At 41.2% G+C, this 14,871-nt stretch overlaps 1 protein-coding gene across 1 annotated transcript; it reads right to left on the bottom strand.

Moving 5' to 3' along the window:
- Positions 1-1,489: 1,489 nt before the first annotated feature.
- Positions 1,490-13,492, bottom strand: dusp16 (dual specificity phosphatase 16). Its single transcript, XM_042511555.1, has 6 exons — positions 13,186-13,492; positions 10,577-10,715; positions 6,875-7,038; positions 5,895-6,054; positions 5,183-5,306; positions 1,490-3,569 (listed from the first exon to the last, which is right to left on the bottom strand). The coding sequence occupies exons 1-6, from the start codon at positions 13,480-13,482 to the stop codon at positions 2,465-2,467; spliced, it is 1,989 nt and encodes a 662-aa protein (XP_042367489.1). The 5' UTR covers positions 13,483-13,492; the 3' UTR covers positions 1,490-2,464.
- Between the last annotated feature and the right edge of the window lie 1,379 nt (positions 13,493-14,871).

Here is a 14,871-nt window from a genome sequence, read left to right as displayed (position 1 = left end):
TGTGAAGTTCCTCTGAGTCCAACACCAGCAGCTTCAGTTTAGTTCAAAAAATCATCATCATCATCATCGCCGTGACGACGATCCCAACAGACGACCAGCAGCTCCTCCTCCACAGACAAAGAGTCCGTCCGTTTTCGTCAAAGTTTTTTTTACTGCAACACACACCGGAGACGACTTCAGACCGACACGAGTCGGTTCACCGAAGTTCAGCATCGTGTCGACGTCCTGCAGAAAAGCCTGAATTTGATCGCAGCCCAAATCAACACGCCCGATGTCCGAACCTCAGCTGAAAACACCTCGTTACTCTGATTCAAAGGTCTACGATTCTTTAAAAAATCATCTGGATCCATCAAAGATCTGTTTTTCTCGCTGTGTGACTATTTGCGATATTTAAAACTGTATTAGGGATCGGCAGATCATCGGCCTGGCCCTTTATGTGGGCCGATATTTGGCATTTTGCATTCTGTCTGTACCTGCATTTTATTTTAAGAACATAATCAATAAAAAAGTGCAAAGAAAAAGTCGGCATGGAAGGAATTTTTACTTTGTAAAACCTCAGGGAGCTATTTTTATTTACTTCTTTTTATTTAAAATTTCATTTGCCTTTGTGAAATAAAAAAACAAAAAACTGGGAACTCTGTATATGATGTTGAACGTTGCAGTTTTGATTAAACATTTGCTAAAAGAAGTTTATTATATTCAAAATTCTAAATGCTGACAGAAAGATCGTTATTTTTATTGTAAATGAATATCGGTTCCAAATATCGGTTATCGGTCTCCTTAACTTCTCATAATCGGTAGCGGCCTTAAAAAAACCAAAGTATCGGTCAACCCCTGATTTCCGATCCAAACTGAAAACCAAGAAATGAATTTACTTCCGTTATCTTTCATCAAAATGACAGTCAACGCTTTCAAGACTTTCCGATCACAACAAACGACCCCCGTGAATTCGGAGTCGCTGTATTTTAGTCGCCGAACTCATGTCCTTGTTTCTGGTTGTAAAGATGCAGACACGAATGTCTCACAAAAATAAAAACACTGCTACAGACCGTGCTGGCAGTCAGCTGCTGCTCTGAATCAGTGATGTAACCTGCAGAGACATTTCCAGGACTTTTCCAGGACTTTAAGGCAAATTTAAAGACCATAAACTATCTGAAACAACCATCAATACTCCATTTCGGTTCTCTTTCGTCACTATTTTTAAGCTTTTAAATATATTATTAAAAAAATATTGAATTCAGAAAATTGAAATGTAATCTGGGGGGTGATATTAATGAGGAGGAAATGTCAAATATTTTTTTAAGCATTGGGGAGGGAGCTATGTTTTTATCTTTGCGTACAACTATATTGATTTTAATACCAATTTTTAGGCATGTTTTCTTAAAAAAGCCAACTTTTTTAAAGAAAAAAAGGCCCACATTTTCCAAAGACAACTTTTTGTTTTTTCATTTAAAATTTTCAGTGATTTTTGAGGAATTTTTTTGTCTGTTTTCTTTAAAAATCTCCAAAATGACACCCTTTATCACACAGTAAAACTGTAAAAACAGAAGTGATCGTTGATCTGTCTTTGAAGACATCAGGTGTTTGTAAAACTGATTTCCATGACTTCTTTTCCAAAACTTTTCTAGGACTAAAAATTGCTATTTGCAAATTCCATGTCTTTTCCAGTTTTTTCATGACAGAACAAACCATAATTACACATATTAACCCCCAAAAAGACGCCTCTGATTATCAGACAAACTCCCTTCAACAGCAGCTGCGTTCGGACGAGATGAGAAACACTTCGACACTCGTCCTCAGATACTGACAGCGTCCTTCAAGACTTGTCTCTCCTCAAAAACAAACATTTCTACGAAGAGCAGAAATCCAGCGTTTCAAAGAAAAAAACTGGGCTATTTTTTTTTTTAGTGATTATAAAGAAATGAAGCTTTCCAAACCCAAAATTCCCACAATTAATCCCATAAAGAAACTGTAAAAAACTGAAATTATTGTTGGATTTTCGACTTTCCGACAGTTATTATTCAGGTTTGTGAAACAAATTCCAAAACTTCTCCGAGACCTTCAGGGTGTATTTCATTGTCCAAAACTTTTCAAGGCCTGGAAATTGCTGTTTGCATATTCCATGACTTTTCCTGGTTTGTCATGACCGTTGGATCCCTGTTTAGAGCTGATTAACTCTCATAGACTCACTTTAGCCGAAAAACATCAAGGCTAAAAACCACCCATAATGCAACACTCTCTCCTCTTTCCAATCAAAAACATAAAACCAGATTTAAAAAAGAAATCTTGTATTTCGATCGATTCGGTAAATCTTCAAGTCTCCGCTCGTCTCTGTCGACTCTCGCGACGCTCGGTGAAGCGCCCGATGTGTGTTGCGCGTTTCTCTCCGTGACGTTGAAGCTGCTTCAGTCGGACTCGTCCTGACTGACGGCGTGCGACCTCTGAAACTGTCCCCGGATCAGTCTCAGGACACCTCGATGACCTCCATGCTGCCGGAGAAGCTCGACTGACTCCCCACCTTCCCCATCTCCTCCCTGGACCGGCTGTCCGTCATCCCGTCTCCGAACTCCATCTGACAGCTGCGTCTCTTCAGCTGCTTCTCGAAGCTGCTCTCTTCGTGCCAGCTCCTCCTCGAGTCCCCGCGGTCGCCCGTCCTCTGCCGGCTGCGCCGCCGCACCGCCTCCAGCCCGTGGCCGCAGCTGTAGGCGGCGAAGCTGCCGCCGCTCAGGATGGCCGAGGTGGAGTAGAAGCGGGTGGAGTCGGAGGAGAGGTACCAGCCGCCGGCCAGCGAGGAGGTGGAGACGGTGACGGGGCCCAGCAGGATGTCCGAGTGCCAGCCCTTCAGCGCCCCGCCGGAGCCCGGTTTGGCGAGGTGCTGCTGGCTGCGGGAGAGGCCGAACAGGAAGCTGGTGGCGTTCTCCTCCATGCTGCCGCTCCGGTGCAGCGGGTGTGAACAGTTCGGAGCAGCAGGCGGAGGTTTGGTGAAGCTGCTGGAGGGCGGCGGTGCGACCGGCTCCGGCCCGTCCGCCTCCTCCTTGTCGGGGCTCTGCTCCGGCGTGGACTGCTCCGACACCTCCTCCACCGGGGAGAACTGGCACGGTTTACTGGTCGGCTCTTTAAAGCCAGACGGTTTGAAGTACTCGGCGGCGTCTCCCGACCCTCCGTGAGGGACGAACACTCGGTGAGGAGCGCTCCCGCCGGACTCGCCGTACGACTTGATGTCCAGAGAGAAGGAGCGCTTCAGCCGGGCGTTGTCTTCGGGGCCGTCGGCGAGCTGCAGGCCGCTCAGCGCCTGAGCCAGCAGACGATCCTCGGGGGCGTCGGCTAAAACACAAGGCAGCGTGAGGGGCTCCAGCAGGGCCAGGCCGGGGCCCGCGGGGGCCTCTGGACAGCCCGGAGGCTCCAGGTCGTCCGGCTGTGCGGTGACGTCCCCGCCGGCGTCGGGATGATGGAGGGACTTGAGTTTAGCTTCAGTACCGAGAGGACTTTTGATCTTCTTCTCAAAGTCCAGCAGCTGACCCAGGAAGTTGAAGTTTGGAGAAATGGTCGGCCGCTTCTCCTTCACGAACCTGAAAACACGCAGAGAATGTGGCGCCACGTCATTTATTTTTCTAACAATATTTTTATTTTATTTTTTTAAGTTTCAACTGCACATCAAAAAATGCTCATCAGTATACAAATATATTAATAGCCCGCCGGGGCCTTTAACAATAATAACAGATTAAAAACAACTGATATACATAATTAATTAGATTAAAAATAATATTAAATAAATAAATAATATAAATATAAAAAATAAAAAGAATAGTAAATGATATAAAAAGCATCAAATAAATCAAAAAAATAAAATAAAAAGCCAGGATCAATACGTTCATGTTATCCATATAACGTATCCCTCTGGCTGCATCATTAGTGTGAATCATGACGAGTGTTTGTAATCGACAGTGACACACACATGTATTAATTAGAGGGTTAATGAGGATCTGCGCTCATTAGGACACTCTCTGTATTGTTTTTTGTTTGGATCTATGTGGAGAGGAATGTGTGCGACCGACATCAAACAGGAATCTGACGATCACGTAAACTCTGACGGCGGCGCCGAAGCTGCAGAAATCTGTTGTGTAACTTCGTCTGTGACTCCAGAGGAGCGCCAGGAAATCTGGATTGTGAAGTCCGTTTCACGGCGAGCTCTATAAATGAATATCGATTCATTCTGACGTTTAATAACAGTGACTGATATGTCGTGAGAGGGTGCGATGATGGTTTACAGGCACATGTGATTAATTAGTGGTAAAGGTGCTATAAACAGCCGCAGCAGCGCGTGATGACAGCGGATCTGTTGGAAAACATCGGTCTAATGAGAGCTGGAGCGAACAACAGGCAAACTCACGTTTAACCCTCTAAAATCTCAGCAAATTGGTCTGATTTTTTTTTAAAAAAAGGCAATGACCAACTTTGCAAGAAGTGTCCCATCGATTTTGAGAAATTAGCAAAAAAGGACAAATAAATGACCTGAATATTTGTTATTACAAAAGAGGGACGATTATCAGAAAATTATAAAAAATAAAAATAAAAAAGGGGGCACCCCGTAGCTCAGTTGGTAAAGCGGACGCCCCACGTACAGAGGCGATGTCTTCGCCACAGGTTTGAGTTCAGCCTCGGCCCTTTGCTGCGTGTCATCCTCTCTCTTCCACCTTTAACGCTTAAAGTGTCCATTCAAATAAAGGCAAAAAAAACAAAAAATAATTAAAAAAAAAAAAAAAATAAAATAAAAAAGGAAAAATGTCCAGAAAAAAACTTTTATTTAATCATTATAATTATATATTTTAAATTATTCTACAGAAACAAAAAGTAAACATACATATACAGATTTTTTTTAAATTTTTCACTTTTCTCAGGTCATGTTTTGTGTTATTTACTTTTGTTTTTTTTTTGCTTTTTTCCAAGTTTTAACTAATTTTTTATTAAAAGTTTTATTTTTTTGAGCAATGTCTTGCTAAGTTGCCCATTGCCTTTCCACAGCCACTTTTTCATACTGCCGTCAGTTCTTATAATAACTCACATTATGTTGTGTGTTGACTTAAAGAGGGAGTGTGACGACATGTTAAAGAGAAGATGTGTGTGTGTGTGTGTGTGTGTGTGTGTGTATGTGTGTGTGTGTATTCAGAGGGAGGACGCTCACCTGTACGCCTCGTCCAGCGACATGTCCATCCTCTTCATGATGTAGGCGATGGCGATGGTGGCCGAGCGCGAGATTCCAGCCAGACAGTGAACCAGGACACGAGCGTTGGACGCTTTAGCTTTCTCTGAAATACACAGAGTCAGACTGACCTCAGAGCAGCTCTTATCCCATTATGTTTAATTCCTTTAACACAAAAACTGTTGCTCAGCAAACAGTCAATCAAATTATTTTTGAGACCTGAGCAAATTAGTTTTATTTTATTCAAAAACACGGGAAGAAGGTACTAAGCAACCTAGACGTTAGTAAGAAATCTGTGAAAATTACAAGAAAATTTGCCCAAAAAAAATCCAAACACATTATTAAAACAAATAAATTTTAAAAAAAGAGAGAGGGTAAAACAACAAAACACAAAGCAAGAAATTACCTGAAAAAAACTTAAAAATTATAAAAATTCTATAAAATAATTTTTAATATATAATTATGACAGTCAAAATATAGTTCACTGGACATTTTTCCCAAGATTTAAAAAAAAAAAAAAAAAGTTCTCTACATCTACTAATCTCGTTTTTTTGCGTCTTTCTTGTTTACTAAGCCAGGAAGACAGGCTTTTATTTGTAAATATGTTTGGACACACTGGGTTAATAAACAGGACTGGGCGTATATTTGAAGTTTTACGGTATTTTATTTGTCTGATATCCCCTCGTTCACTGACCTATGAACTCCACGGACCGGTCCAGCCAGGGCAGGATCTTCTCGCAGAACGAGTCGTTCACAGGAACTCGGAGGAAGTGAGACTCTGGGATGAAGTCCGGTTTGGGGCAGGTGTTACTGGCGTTCAGGACGTAGACGATGTCGTTCTGCTGCATCAGATCCTGCAGACAGAAAACCAGATCAGACCTCAAAGAGACCCGGACCCGCTTCTTCCAGGCTAACATGCTGCTGTTAATTCTCAGTGATTGGACCACAGCGCGCTCTTATTTTGAAACAAGCCTGAATTCACAGCAGAGGTTTGATCGGGTTCTAGCTGGGTTCAGGCTGTGATTTCTCGTTATTCCCTCTGCCTTAAATTGGGTCGGGTAATAATAGTAATAAATTACTAATAATTTTTTTATGAGAATGTTGTGAACTGTCTCATGCTTAAATGGCACTTTGGCAGGACTTTTAATGGACTGAATCAAGAGGTAAAGAGAGACCCATGATTTTTTTTTTGTTAGAGTTGGGGTTTTTTTTTTGGCAATTTGGCAAAAAAAAGGCTTCTTTTAATATTGGCATTTTTTTTAAAGAATAAATGCCTTTTTTATTTTGGCAGTTTTTTTTAAAAATGCTTGTTTTTAAATTATTTTTTTTTTAGCGATTTTTAAACGAAACATTTTTTGATTTTGGTTTATATTTATTATTACTGATTTGTCACTCTTGAATATTTTTGTGCTCTTTTTGTTGGACTGTGAAGGAAAAGGTGGGAGATAAATGCTAAATTACTGAATGCGTGATGGAAGTGGTATTGCCATTTAACAGGTACTTAATGTTGAAAATGGACATAAAAAGATAAAAAATATGGTGAATATGTTGTGAACATCTCCTCTGTGGTATATGTTGTATGTTTTGTCTTTATGTTGAATAAACACATTTAAAAAAAGTTTCCTGCAATCTTTTTTCAAAATACTTTTTATACAATATATTACTCTCTGGTACCTTGTTGAGGACGTCTCTCTGGCAGCCCAGGTACAGGTGAGGCAGGATGCGGGTCGGCCCGATGTTGGTGACGGGCAGGCAGGGCTGAGAGATACAGGAGGGGACCAGCGTGGACTTCCCCTCACACAGACCAGGAAACAGGTGGGAGAACTCGGAGAACCCACCTGAGAGGAACAGACACGCAGATGTGGATCACTGACAGAGAATCTGACCCATCAGCTGTCCGTCTTCAGTCTCACTCTGAACTCTTATCGGTGTTTACAGTCACACAGAACAGCCGGACACACAGATGGCTCAACCTCCACGCTTGTTGCCAGGCAACAAGCCTGTGAATCGATCCTCTGCAGCCTCGTTCGGCTCTGCAGGTCCAACGCGAAGCTCATGACGATTCTCACCAGATTTATTGCAATAAATACATTTTTATCTCTTTTCCAGCAAGTCGCATTTAACCGTGACTCTAAATTTGAGTCACAATAGTAGAAATGTAGCAGTCAATAATACTTTTTACACAGTTTGCGTTACGGGGGCCACCCATAACCGCCTTTGCGTTTTTACACAGTACCACACGGCATCATACGGCTCCAGTGTGATTTTAGACAGCATGCCGAAATCACGGAATCAAACGCAACAGCGCTGGCCTCTAAAGCTAGACATAAAACACAGAAGACCGCAGCGCTTTAAAAACAATAACAACAACATACCATGGCAATAACAATCATTTACTGTTATTACATTACCTTTTTAGTCTGGCTTTTGATTGAACTTTACCTTTTTAATTACTGACTATTCATTTAAACATTTACTGTTTTACTAGATGGTATATCATTTTATTAATTTGAACATTATTATCTATTATTATACTTTGTGCTATTATCCTTTCATTTACCTTTTACTTACTATAAAGAGTATTTTATGTATTTATTTATTCATTCATTCATTACTATTATCATTATCATCATCATAATTATTATTATTATCATTATTATTATATTTATCTTATTATCTATCTTCAGTTCCTTGTATTAATGAGTACTCTTATTTTAGTGTTTTAATTAATTACAGTCTTTTTACAGGTTTTTTAATCTATGTGCTTGTGTGATTGTGTACTTGTGCATGTGTGTTTATTATTAAAGTTTATATTAATAATAACAATAATAATAAATTCATTACTATTATCATTATTATCATTATCATATTTAAGGGATTTTTATTTTTTCTATTGTAAATCATTTAGTTATGAATTTTATGTTTTCTCTTTTTTCTCTCTTTTATTGTAAGTCTCTATTCTTCAATATGTTGTATATTTTATTGCTCTGTAAGCACTTTGAATTGCCCTGTTGTGTGAAATGTGCTAAACAAATAAAGCTACCTTGCCTTTCCTATTAAATAAAGATAAAAAGCCCCAAAAATCATCTTAAAACAGAAAAAGATATATATGTCTCATGACGTCTCTTCTTCCCATGGTCTACATAGAAAAAGAATATAGATCAATATCAATCAATCATATTAGCAAGACAAGCCTCAGTAATGTCCTTAAAACATCTGCTCACTGAAGGTTTGTTTTAATGTTTTTAATTCAAAAGGAGGAAATAAATCAATTTTGGGGACTATTTTCAGCCGTGTATTAACAGACATTATTAAAATAAAATACAGCGTGTTTTGGTTAATACTTTAATAAGTAGAAAGTTTTAATCTTATTCTCATAATCTGGAGACTCTGAAGAAGTGTCTGTTTATAAAGATTTAATTACTGCTGTCCATATTTATACGTGTTATTTTTTTAGCCTGATATTTTAAGTCAGAAATAATCGTGATCCTCTTTTCTCTGCAAACTTCCCTGTGAAACCTCCCCTCCTGCTGAAGTATTTATTATCGGTCAGCGCAGCAGGTTCCTCATTTATTCGCAGCGGATTCAAGTTGTTGTTGTGTAACTGTTAAACCTTTGACCGAGTGATTTTGGAAAGCACAGAAGTCTTTTTTTTTTTACCGTATGAGGGTGGAGTCGTCAGTGCAGCATTACATCATGGTTACATAATGTAACCCTCAGTGGAAAGAAGGGAGGACGTCTGCAGTCGACCCGCCTGTCGGTCAAACTAATAAACCGCTTTATCACGAGTGACTCAAACTCGCAGTTCGTCCTCAGAGTGGAAACAGCAGAAACACAAACACTGAAGCAACATGGACGCTGTCTCTGCTGGAGGAGTTTTCACTCAGCGGGTTTGTTTCTGCTTTGTGGACTTTGCCAAAATGTAGATGTACTTTCTAACTAGAATTACCACCACAAAGTTATACACACGAAACATGGACGCTTCACACACACAAGATCTCTGCAATCAGTTCACAGATCAGTGACACCAATTCAGTATCTGACCAAATACCTCCCCTTCTCCTCCCGAGATATGACGCACACACACACAGAACATTATGTCACAGTTGACCTTTGACCTCCTGGATAAAACATGTCATAATTTCATTATATTCTAGGAGACATTTATGTGAAATTTAAGCATCAGTTACTGCCACAAACTGTTTTATGAGGTCACGGTGACCTTTGACCTTCACCAACCAAAACCTAATCAGTTCATCCTTGAGTCCACGAGGATGTTTGTGCTAAATTTGAAGAAATTCCCTCGAGTCGTTTTTGCAATATCACATCCATGAGAACGGGCCTGATGGACAAAACACACGAAAAACTTCATTCTTCCAGCCATGACTACTGCCAGCGAAGAGGCGTCTCCAAAATGTAAAATGCACTACAAATAAAACCTGATTTTATTATTATTATTATTATTAATATCATTTTTTCACAGCACCTAAGCTGAATAAACAGAAAACAAATAAGGCCAGTATGTTTGGTGACATTTTCTGTCGCGCTGCTTCTGTCCTCAGCTCTTTGTTGGTGTTTCCTCTTCACACACTTTCAGGAAAAAAGAAATGTGGGCCCAGCTGGTTGACAGCAGGTTATCTATGAAACAGCTAGGAGCACCTGTGGGGCGGGGCTACATGCACATGCCTAAAAATGACATTGACGAGTGGTGAGACTCTGCACCTTGAGCAGCAAAGTTGAAAATATTTTAACTATATGCGCACAAAAAACATCAGAAAAACGCGTCGCACAGCAGCCAGACAGAAACTCCGAACAGCTGCTCTGTACAACTGGGAAACAATGGTTTTGCCTGCCATGCTTCTCTAGCAGCACGTCTCGGTTTGACCAGTTTCTTTTGGGTTTTTTCAGTCTCATGGATCTTTGGACTTCATCAAGGCCCATTCATAGCATCCGCATCCAGGTTCAAGCGTGCACGTGGATCATCTTTGATCCATGTGACGCATATTGCATCATTCGCCGATATACACATAGGGTCTGCTCGGGCACTATGCAGACGTCCCAGTAGCCCATTTTGTGTGATTATTAGGACTGTAGGCACAGCAAGCATTTATGCTCCAATCTCTCATTCCACGCTGGACTCCCGCCCAAAACACTGCTGTCAAGCCACCTCAACACAGTGAAGTTAGCTTTCAGTTGGATATTCAACAGAGATTCACTCCGGATCTAGCAGCATCGTTTAGTTTCTATTTCACCCCGTGTCCACGTGACCACAGCTGTCTCTGTAATGCAGAGACAACGTCCGACCTTTCAGTCTCATGGATCTTTGACTGGTCTCGGTCTCGTGGCTGTTTTGACTCGGACTTGTCTGGCACTGACCTGAGAGCAGGTGCACGGAGGGGAAGGTCCTCTCCAGTTTCACCAGCAGGACACTGAGGAAAGACTCTGAGCTGAGAGACGCTGGATCTGAAGAACTCTGATCGTAAACGACGACCTCCTGATCGCCCTGCAGCTCCAACTACAAACACAGAAACACAAAGATACACTTTTTTTTACAAGTGAATTATAACATACAAAACACTTTTATACAGTTTTAATTCAATTACACAGGTCAGTCAAACATTTCAGCTTTCTGTAGTGATGCTGTAAAACAGCATTAACAAAATAAAGTTCCAAAGTTTCTGCTCGACAGGAACATTTTTTTACCACCTGTAAACATTTGCCTCTTTTTAATCAAACTGAATCACCTGCAGAGATCAACCTTCATAACTACTAGTGATGAGCAAGGCAATGAGCAACTTCAGTAAAAGTGATCCAGAAACTGGCAAGAACTAAGTAAAAAGTCCAAGAAAATTACCAAAATTAGCAAATATATAAATATACTAAAAAAATAAATAAATATACAAATCACAAAAAGGAAATAACCTGAAAGATCTGCATAAAAATTTGAATAATTCCATTAAAAAAATATTTAAAATATAGGTAATTATGAGAATTTTAAATATAGTTCCCTGGAATTTGTTCCCTGGGTTTCTAAAAAAGTACAACAGCAGTAAAACAAAGTGATGTTAAACTGTAACCCCAGACAAAAGCAAATCTTTTAAACGGATAAACTAAAATCATTTTGAGGCACAAATTTGCTCAAATAATACCTCAGACTGTGGCTTGAATACTTTCTTTCTGATGCCAACACCAATATAAATATTTGAGACTTTTAAAAAATCTATTAATAACACTGAGACAGAAAAACTCCCTTTTTACAGCTTGTCTGATCATCTGATTGCTTGTGGGTTTCAAAAAAAATTTCAGCAATAATGTACCACCAAAAACAAGTTGCATAACACCAACATTTTCCTTTAAAGGACATGAGTGTTGCCGTGAGTTTGCTGCAGCATCGGGTCTCTCTGACTCTCAGTATGAAGGTGAAATCCGTCGGGGGTCGACAGCCTGCCACTAAACCGCGCTGGTTTGGCTGCTTTACAGCTTGCACTCACTCGAGGAAACTCTGTTTTCTCTCCTTCGCTGCACGCAGAATTAATTACAGCTCATAATCGTACGGAAAATGTTGCCTCAGTAATAAAAACGAGCAGCCGGGCTTCCTCAGAGCCGTTATTCCAGTTTAACACAACACCACAAAAAGGGAGGAGCGGCCTCTGCGGCTCGCAAACTCTCTTTGTTAAATATAAATACACTGTTCTGAGGTCAGGCGCCCACGTTCAGAGGAGGAGAGCGAGCAGGGGAACGTCAGATTCAAGCGTTTAAAGTGTTAAAAATACAGGTTAGAGGGCAGTTTAAAAACTAAGAAACACTACAAGATTCTCCATGTTCTGCATGTTATTATATTATTCGGTATATAACTTTCAGAGGATTACACTCAATGCACTACGTCACTCTTATTTTTTCAAGTATCTCAACATTTTTACTTTTTGCTTTTACGTTTCATATTGTTTCATGATAGCGTTACTAGAAAATTCTCTTTTATCACTTCTTTCAACATGTTAACTCTTGACACTCAACAGCGTTGCATTAAAAACAGTCACACCTCATCTTCTCTGAGTCATAACTGTAAAACCAGAACTTACAGAGGTCAAACACAACGCCTGAAATCAAGTGATTATTTCCTCCTACAGTGCACGGTTGCCATTTTGCAGTAATTGTGGGTTTTCTTTAGAGAAAATAATTCCCTCTGAGAATATATAGGTCTAACAGTGCTCTCCATCTGCACTAAATTCATTAAATGCAGACGGGTAACCACTGAAAAGATGGGTGAGTACTCCCCTCCCCTCCTCTGATTAATTCAGTACAGTCCCAAAAACCAGGCATGGAAGCTAAGTGATGTACTGCTGTGGACGGGGCCGCAGCAAAAGATACTTTATACTTTAAACGTACTTGAGTATTTTCTCCTCTTTATCTGCCGCAGCAGCTGATGGGGGCAGCGGTCGAGCAGCAGCTCAGAGGAGTCAAATGTTTTTCTCAGTTTGGTATGTTTGATTTAACGGCTTCAAATCCCCGTCAGTAAGGGCTGTCGCACGGCAAAGTAAAGTGGTGAAAATATTCTAAAAACATTTTTTTAGGTGGCTTAAAACTAATCAATGATGGCAGAGTTTATTACTTATTGTTGTTTGGTCATATGTACGTGACGCGGCGGTTTTCTACCCCGAAGTCATCGTAAATAAACAGTTGTGATTGTGTCCATACCATAGATTGTATAAATAATATAGGATTATGGAAACGATCTGAAAGAGGGCAGATTTCGGACAGACTTCATAAATACATGGACTCTCCCTGGTGCTTGTATACTGGGACAAGGACAGTAGTCCAGTTAGTGTCCTAATCGAGCTATAACTGTAGCTCGACCAAAGCGTTTCAAAGCACTGAGCGTATCTTTCCTCGCCTCTCTGACACCCTCTGCTTCAGATCACTCGTGTGTTGATGTTTTGTGGATCAGGATTTCGGGGCACAGATGAACCTCTTGTATCTGCGTTTACCTTCTTCTTGGCCGAGTGCTGCAGCAGCTCGGCGATCTGGACTTTGTCCTGCTGCAGCCTCCTCTTCATCAGCTTGGAGCAGTTCACGTTCACCGCCTCCAGGATGTGCGAGGCGTTGTAGTCCACGAAGGGCCGGCTGTCGATCAGCACTACCCGGTCCAGCCCCCCCTCCAGCAGGGCAACCAGAGCCTCTGCCCCGATGGGCTGCACCGCTCCGGGTCTCACCGCTCCGGGCCTCAGCGCCGCTCCGGACCCCGACCTGGACCATGATCCCGGTCCCGCAGGATGCTCCGACATGTCAAACTACTTCCCCGTCCCTGTCCCCCCCACCCCCCCACCCCCCTCCCTCCCTTGATTGTAGTCCTCCTCCCCCGTCTCCTCCTCCTCCTCCTGAGCGTCCCGGGCCGGCGGTCCAGCGCAGTGACGCAGCCTGGCGAGGAACCTCAGAGGATGAAGAGCTCCATTGTGTCGGTTGGGTATGATGTCATCCTGATGGCGCTTGGCAGCCCAAAACCCCGGGACGAGAGACACACAGCGAGAGAGAGAGAGAGAGAGAGAGAGAGAGAGAGAGAGAGAGAGAGAGAGAGAGAGAGAGAGAGAGAGAGAGAGACAGACAGACGGACAGAGAGGCCTCACTCTGCACTGAAAGGCATAAAATCCAATCCCCCTCTAACTACCTCTGCTGTGTGTGTGTGTGTGTGTGTCTGGTAGTTTAAGTGTGTTTCTGTGTGTGTGTGTTGAGTCTTTTGGTGGCGTGCAGACCGGGTGAGGAGGTGGGGGGGGGGCTCTTTCACACCACAGCAGGCGTGAAACAAAAGGCAACTTTTCTCCTGGACTGAGCACTGATGACATCACTCTGCACCTTCATCCTCGTCTTCATGCTGAAGCGGTTTCACACTGTGGGACAGACAAAAACAAAAAGACGCAGAGGGTTAAATCTGGTCTCAGGTTCATGCACGCTGTTCTACATAAATAATAAACATTTATTTACTTTTTTGCTGTAACACAGCAGTCAGGAGCTCCTCTCTGGGTAAACAGCTGCTTATTCACCTACAAAAAAGCTTGTTCCATCGATCCCTAAAACTGTTTTCGAAGTGTGGGTTTGGTGTGAAGATAAATATGCAACCTACTCTGCCGCCCGGCGTTTTTGTGTTGCTTAGAAACCACCCTGACATTATTAAAAGGATTTTTTGATATATAACAACTCATTTGGCTGATAACCAGTACTGATATTCATACATCCACTTTTTTTTTAATTATGCAACTTTATCAGTATGCCTGTACCCTGATTTATCCCTATTTTTATATCTATTTTCAGTTAGTTTTTTAGTTTTTACTTCTAGAGGGATTATTTTTTTCAAATGTTTATTTGGAGTCAAGAATGAACTGATTGCGATTTGGTGGTCAAAGGTCACCATGACTCACAAAACATGTTTTTGGCCATAACTCAAGAAATCATATACTAATTATAACAAAATTTCACACTGACATCTAACAGGATATAATGATGAAGTGACAATATTTTAAATCCAACAGGTCAAAGGTCAAATGTGACATCATTTGGTCAGATATAAACATGGTGGCAGTAATTCTAGTTTTGATGATTTACAGGACAGAAAAGAAAAAAATATTTTCTTTTGCCTTTTTTTGTTAAATGTTGGATATTTTTTATGAATAATGGATCAT

Source organism: Plectropomus leopardus, chromosome 22 (assembly GCF_008729295.1).
Source record: "Plectropomus leopardus isolate mb chromosome 22, YSFRI_Pleo_2.0, whole genome shotgun sequence".
Taxonomy (NCBI): Eukaryota; Metazoa; Chordata; class Actinopteri; order Perciformes; family Serranidae; genus Plectropomus; species Plectropomus leopardus.
The sequence above is the reverse complement of the archived record's forward strand: the minus strand, read 5'-3'. Positions and strand labels throughout refer to the sequence as shown.

Excerpts from the sequence above, each read along its gene's own strand:
- dusp16 (XM_042511555.1), bottom strand. The coding sequence starts at position 13,482 with ATGTCGGAGCATCCTGCGGGACCGGGATCATGGTCCAGGTCGGGGTCC. Across the intron at positions 6,055-6,874 it reads AGAGAGACGTCCTCAACAAG|GATCTGATGCAGCAGAACGA; the intron begins GTACCAGAGAGT and ends TTCTGTCTGCAG. Across the intron at positions 5,307-5,894 it reads CCGGTCCGTGGAGTTCATAG|AGAAAGCTAAAGCGTCCAAC; the intron begins GTCAGTGAACGA and ends TGTGTATTTCAG.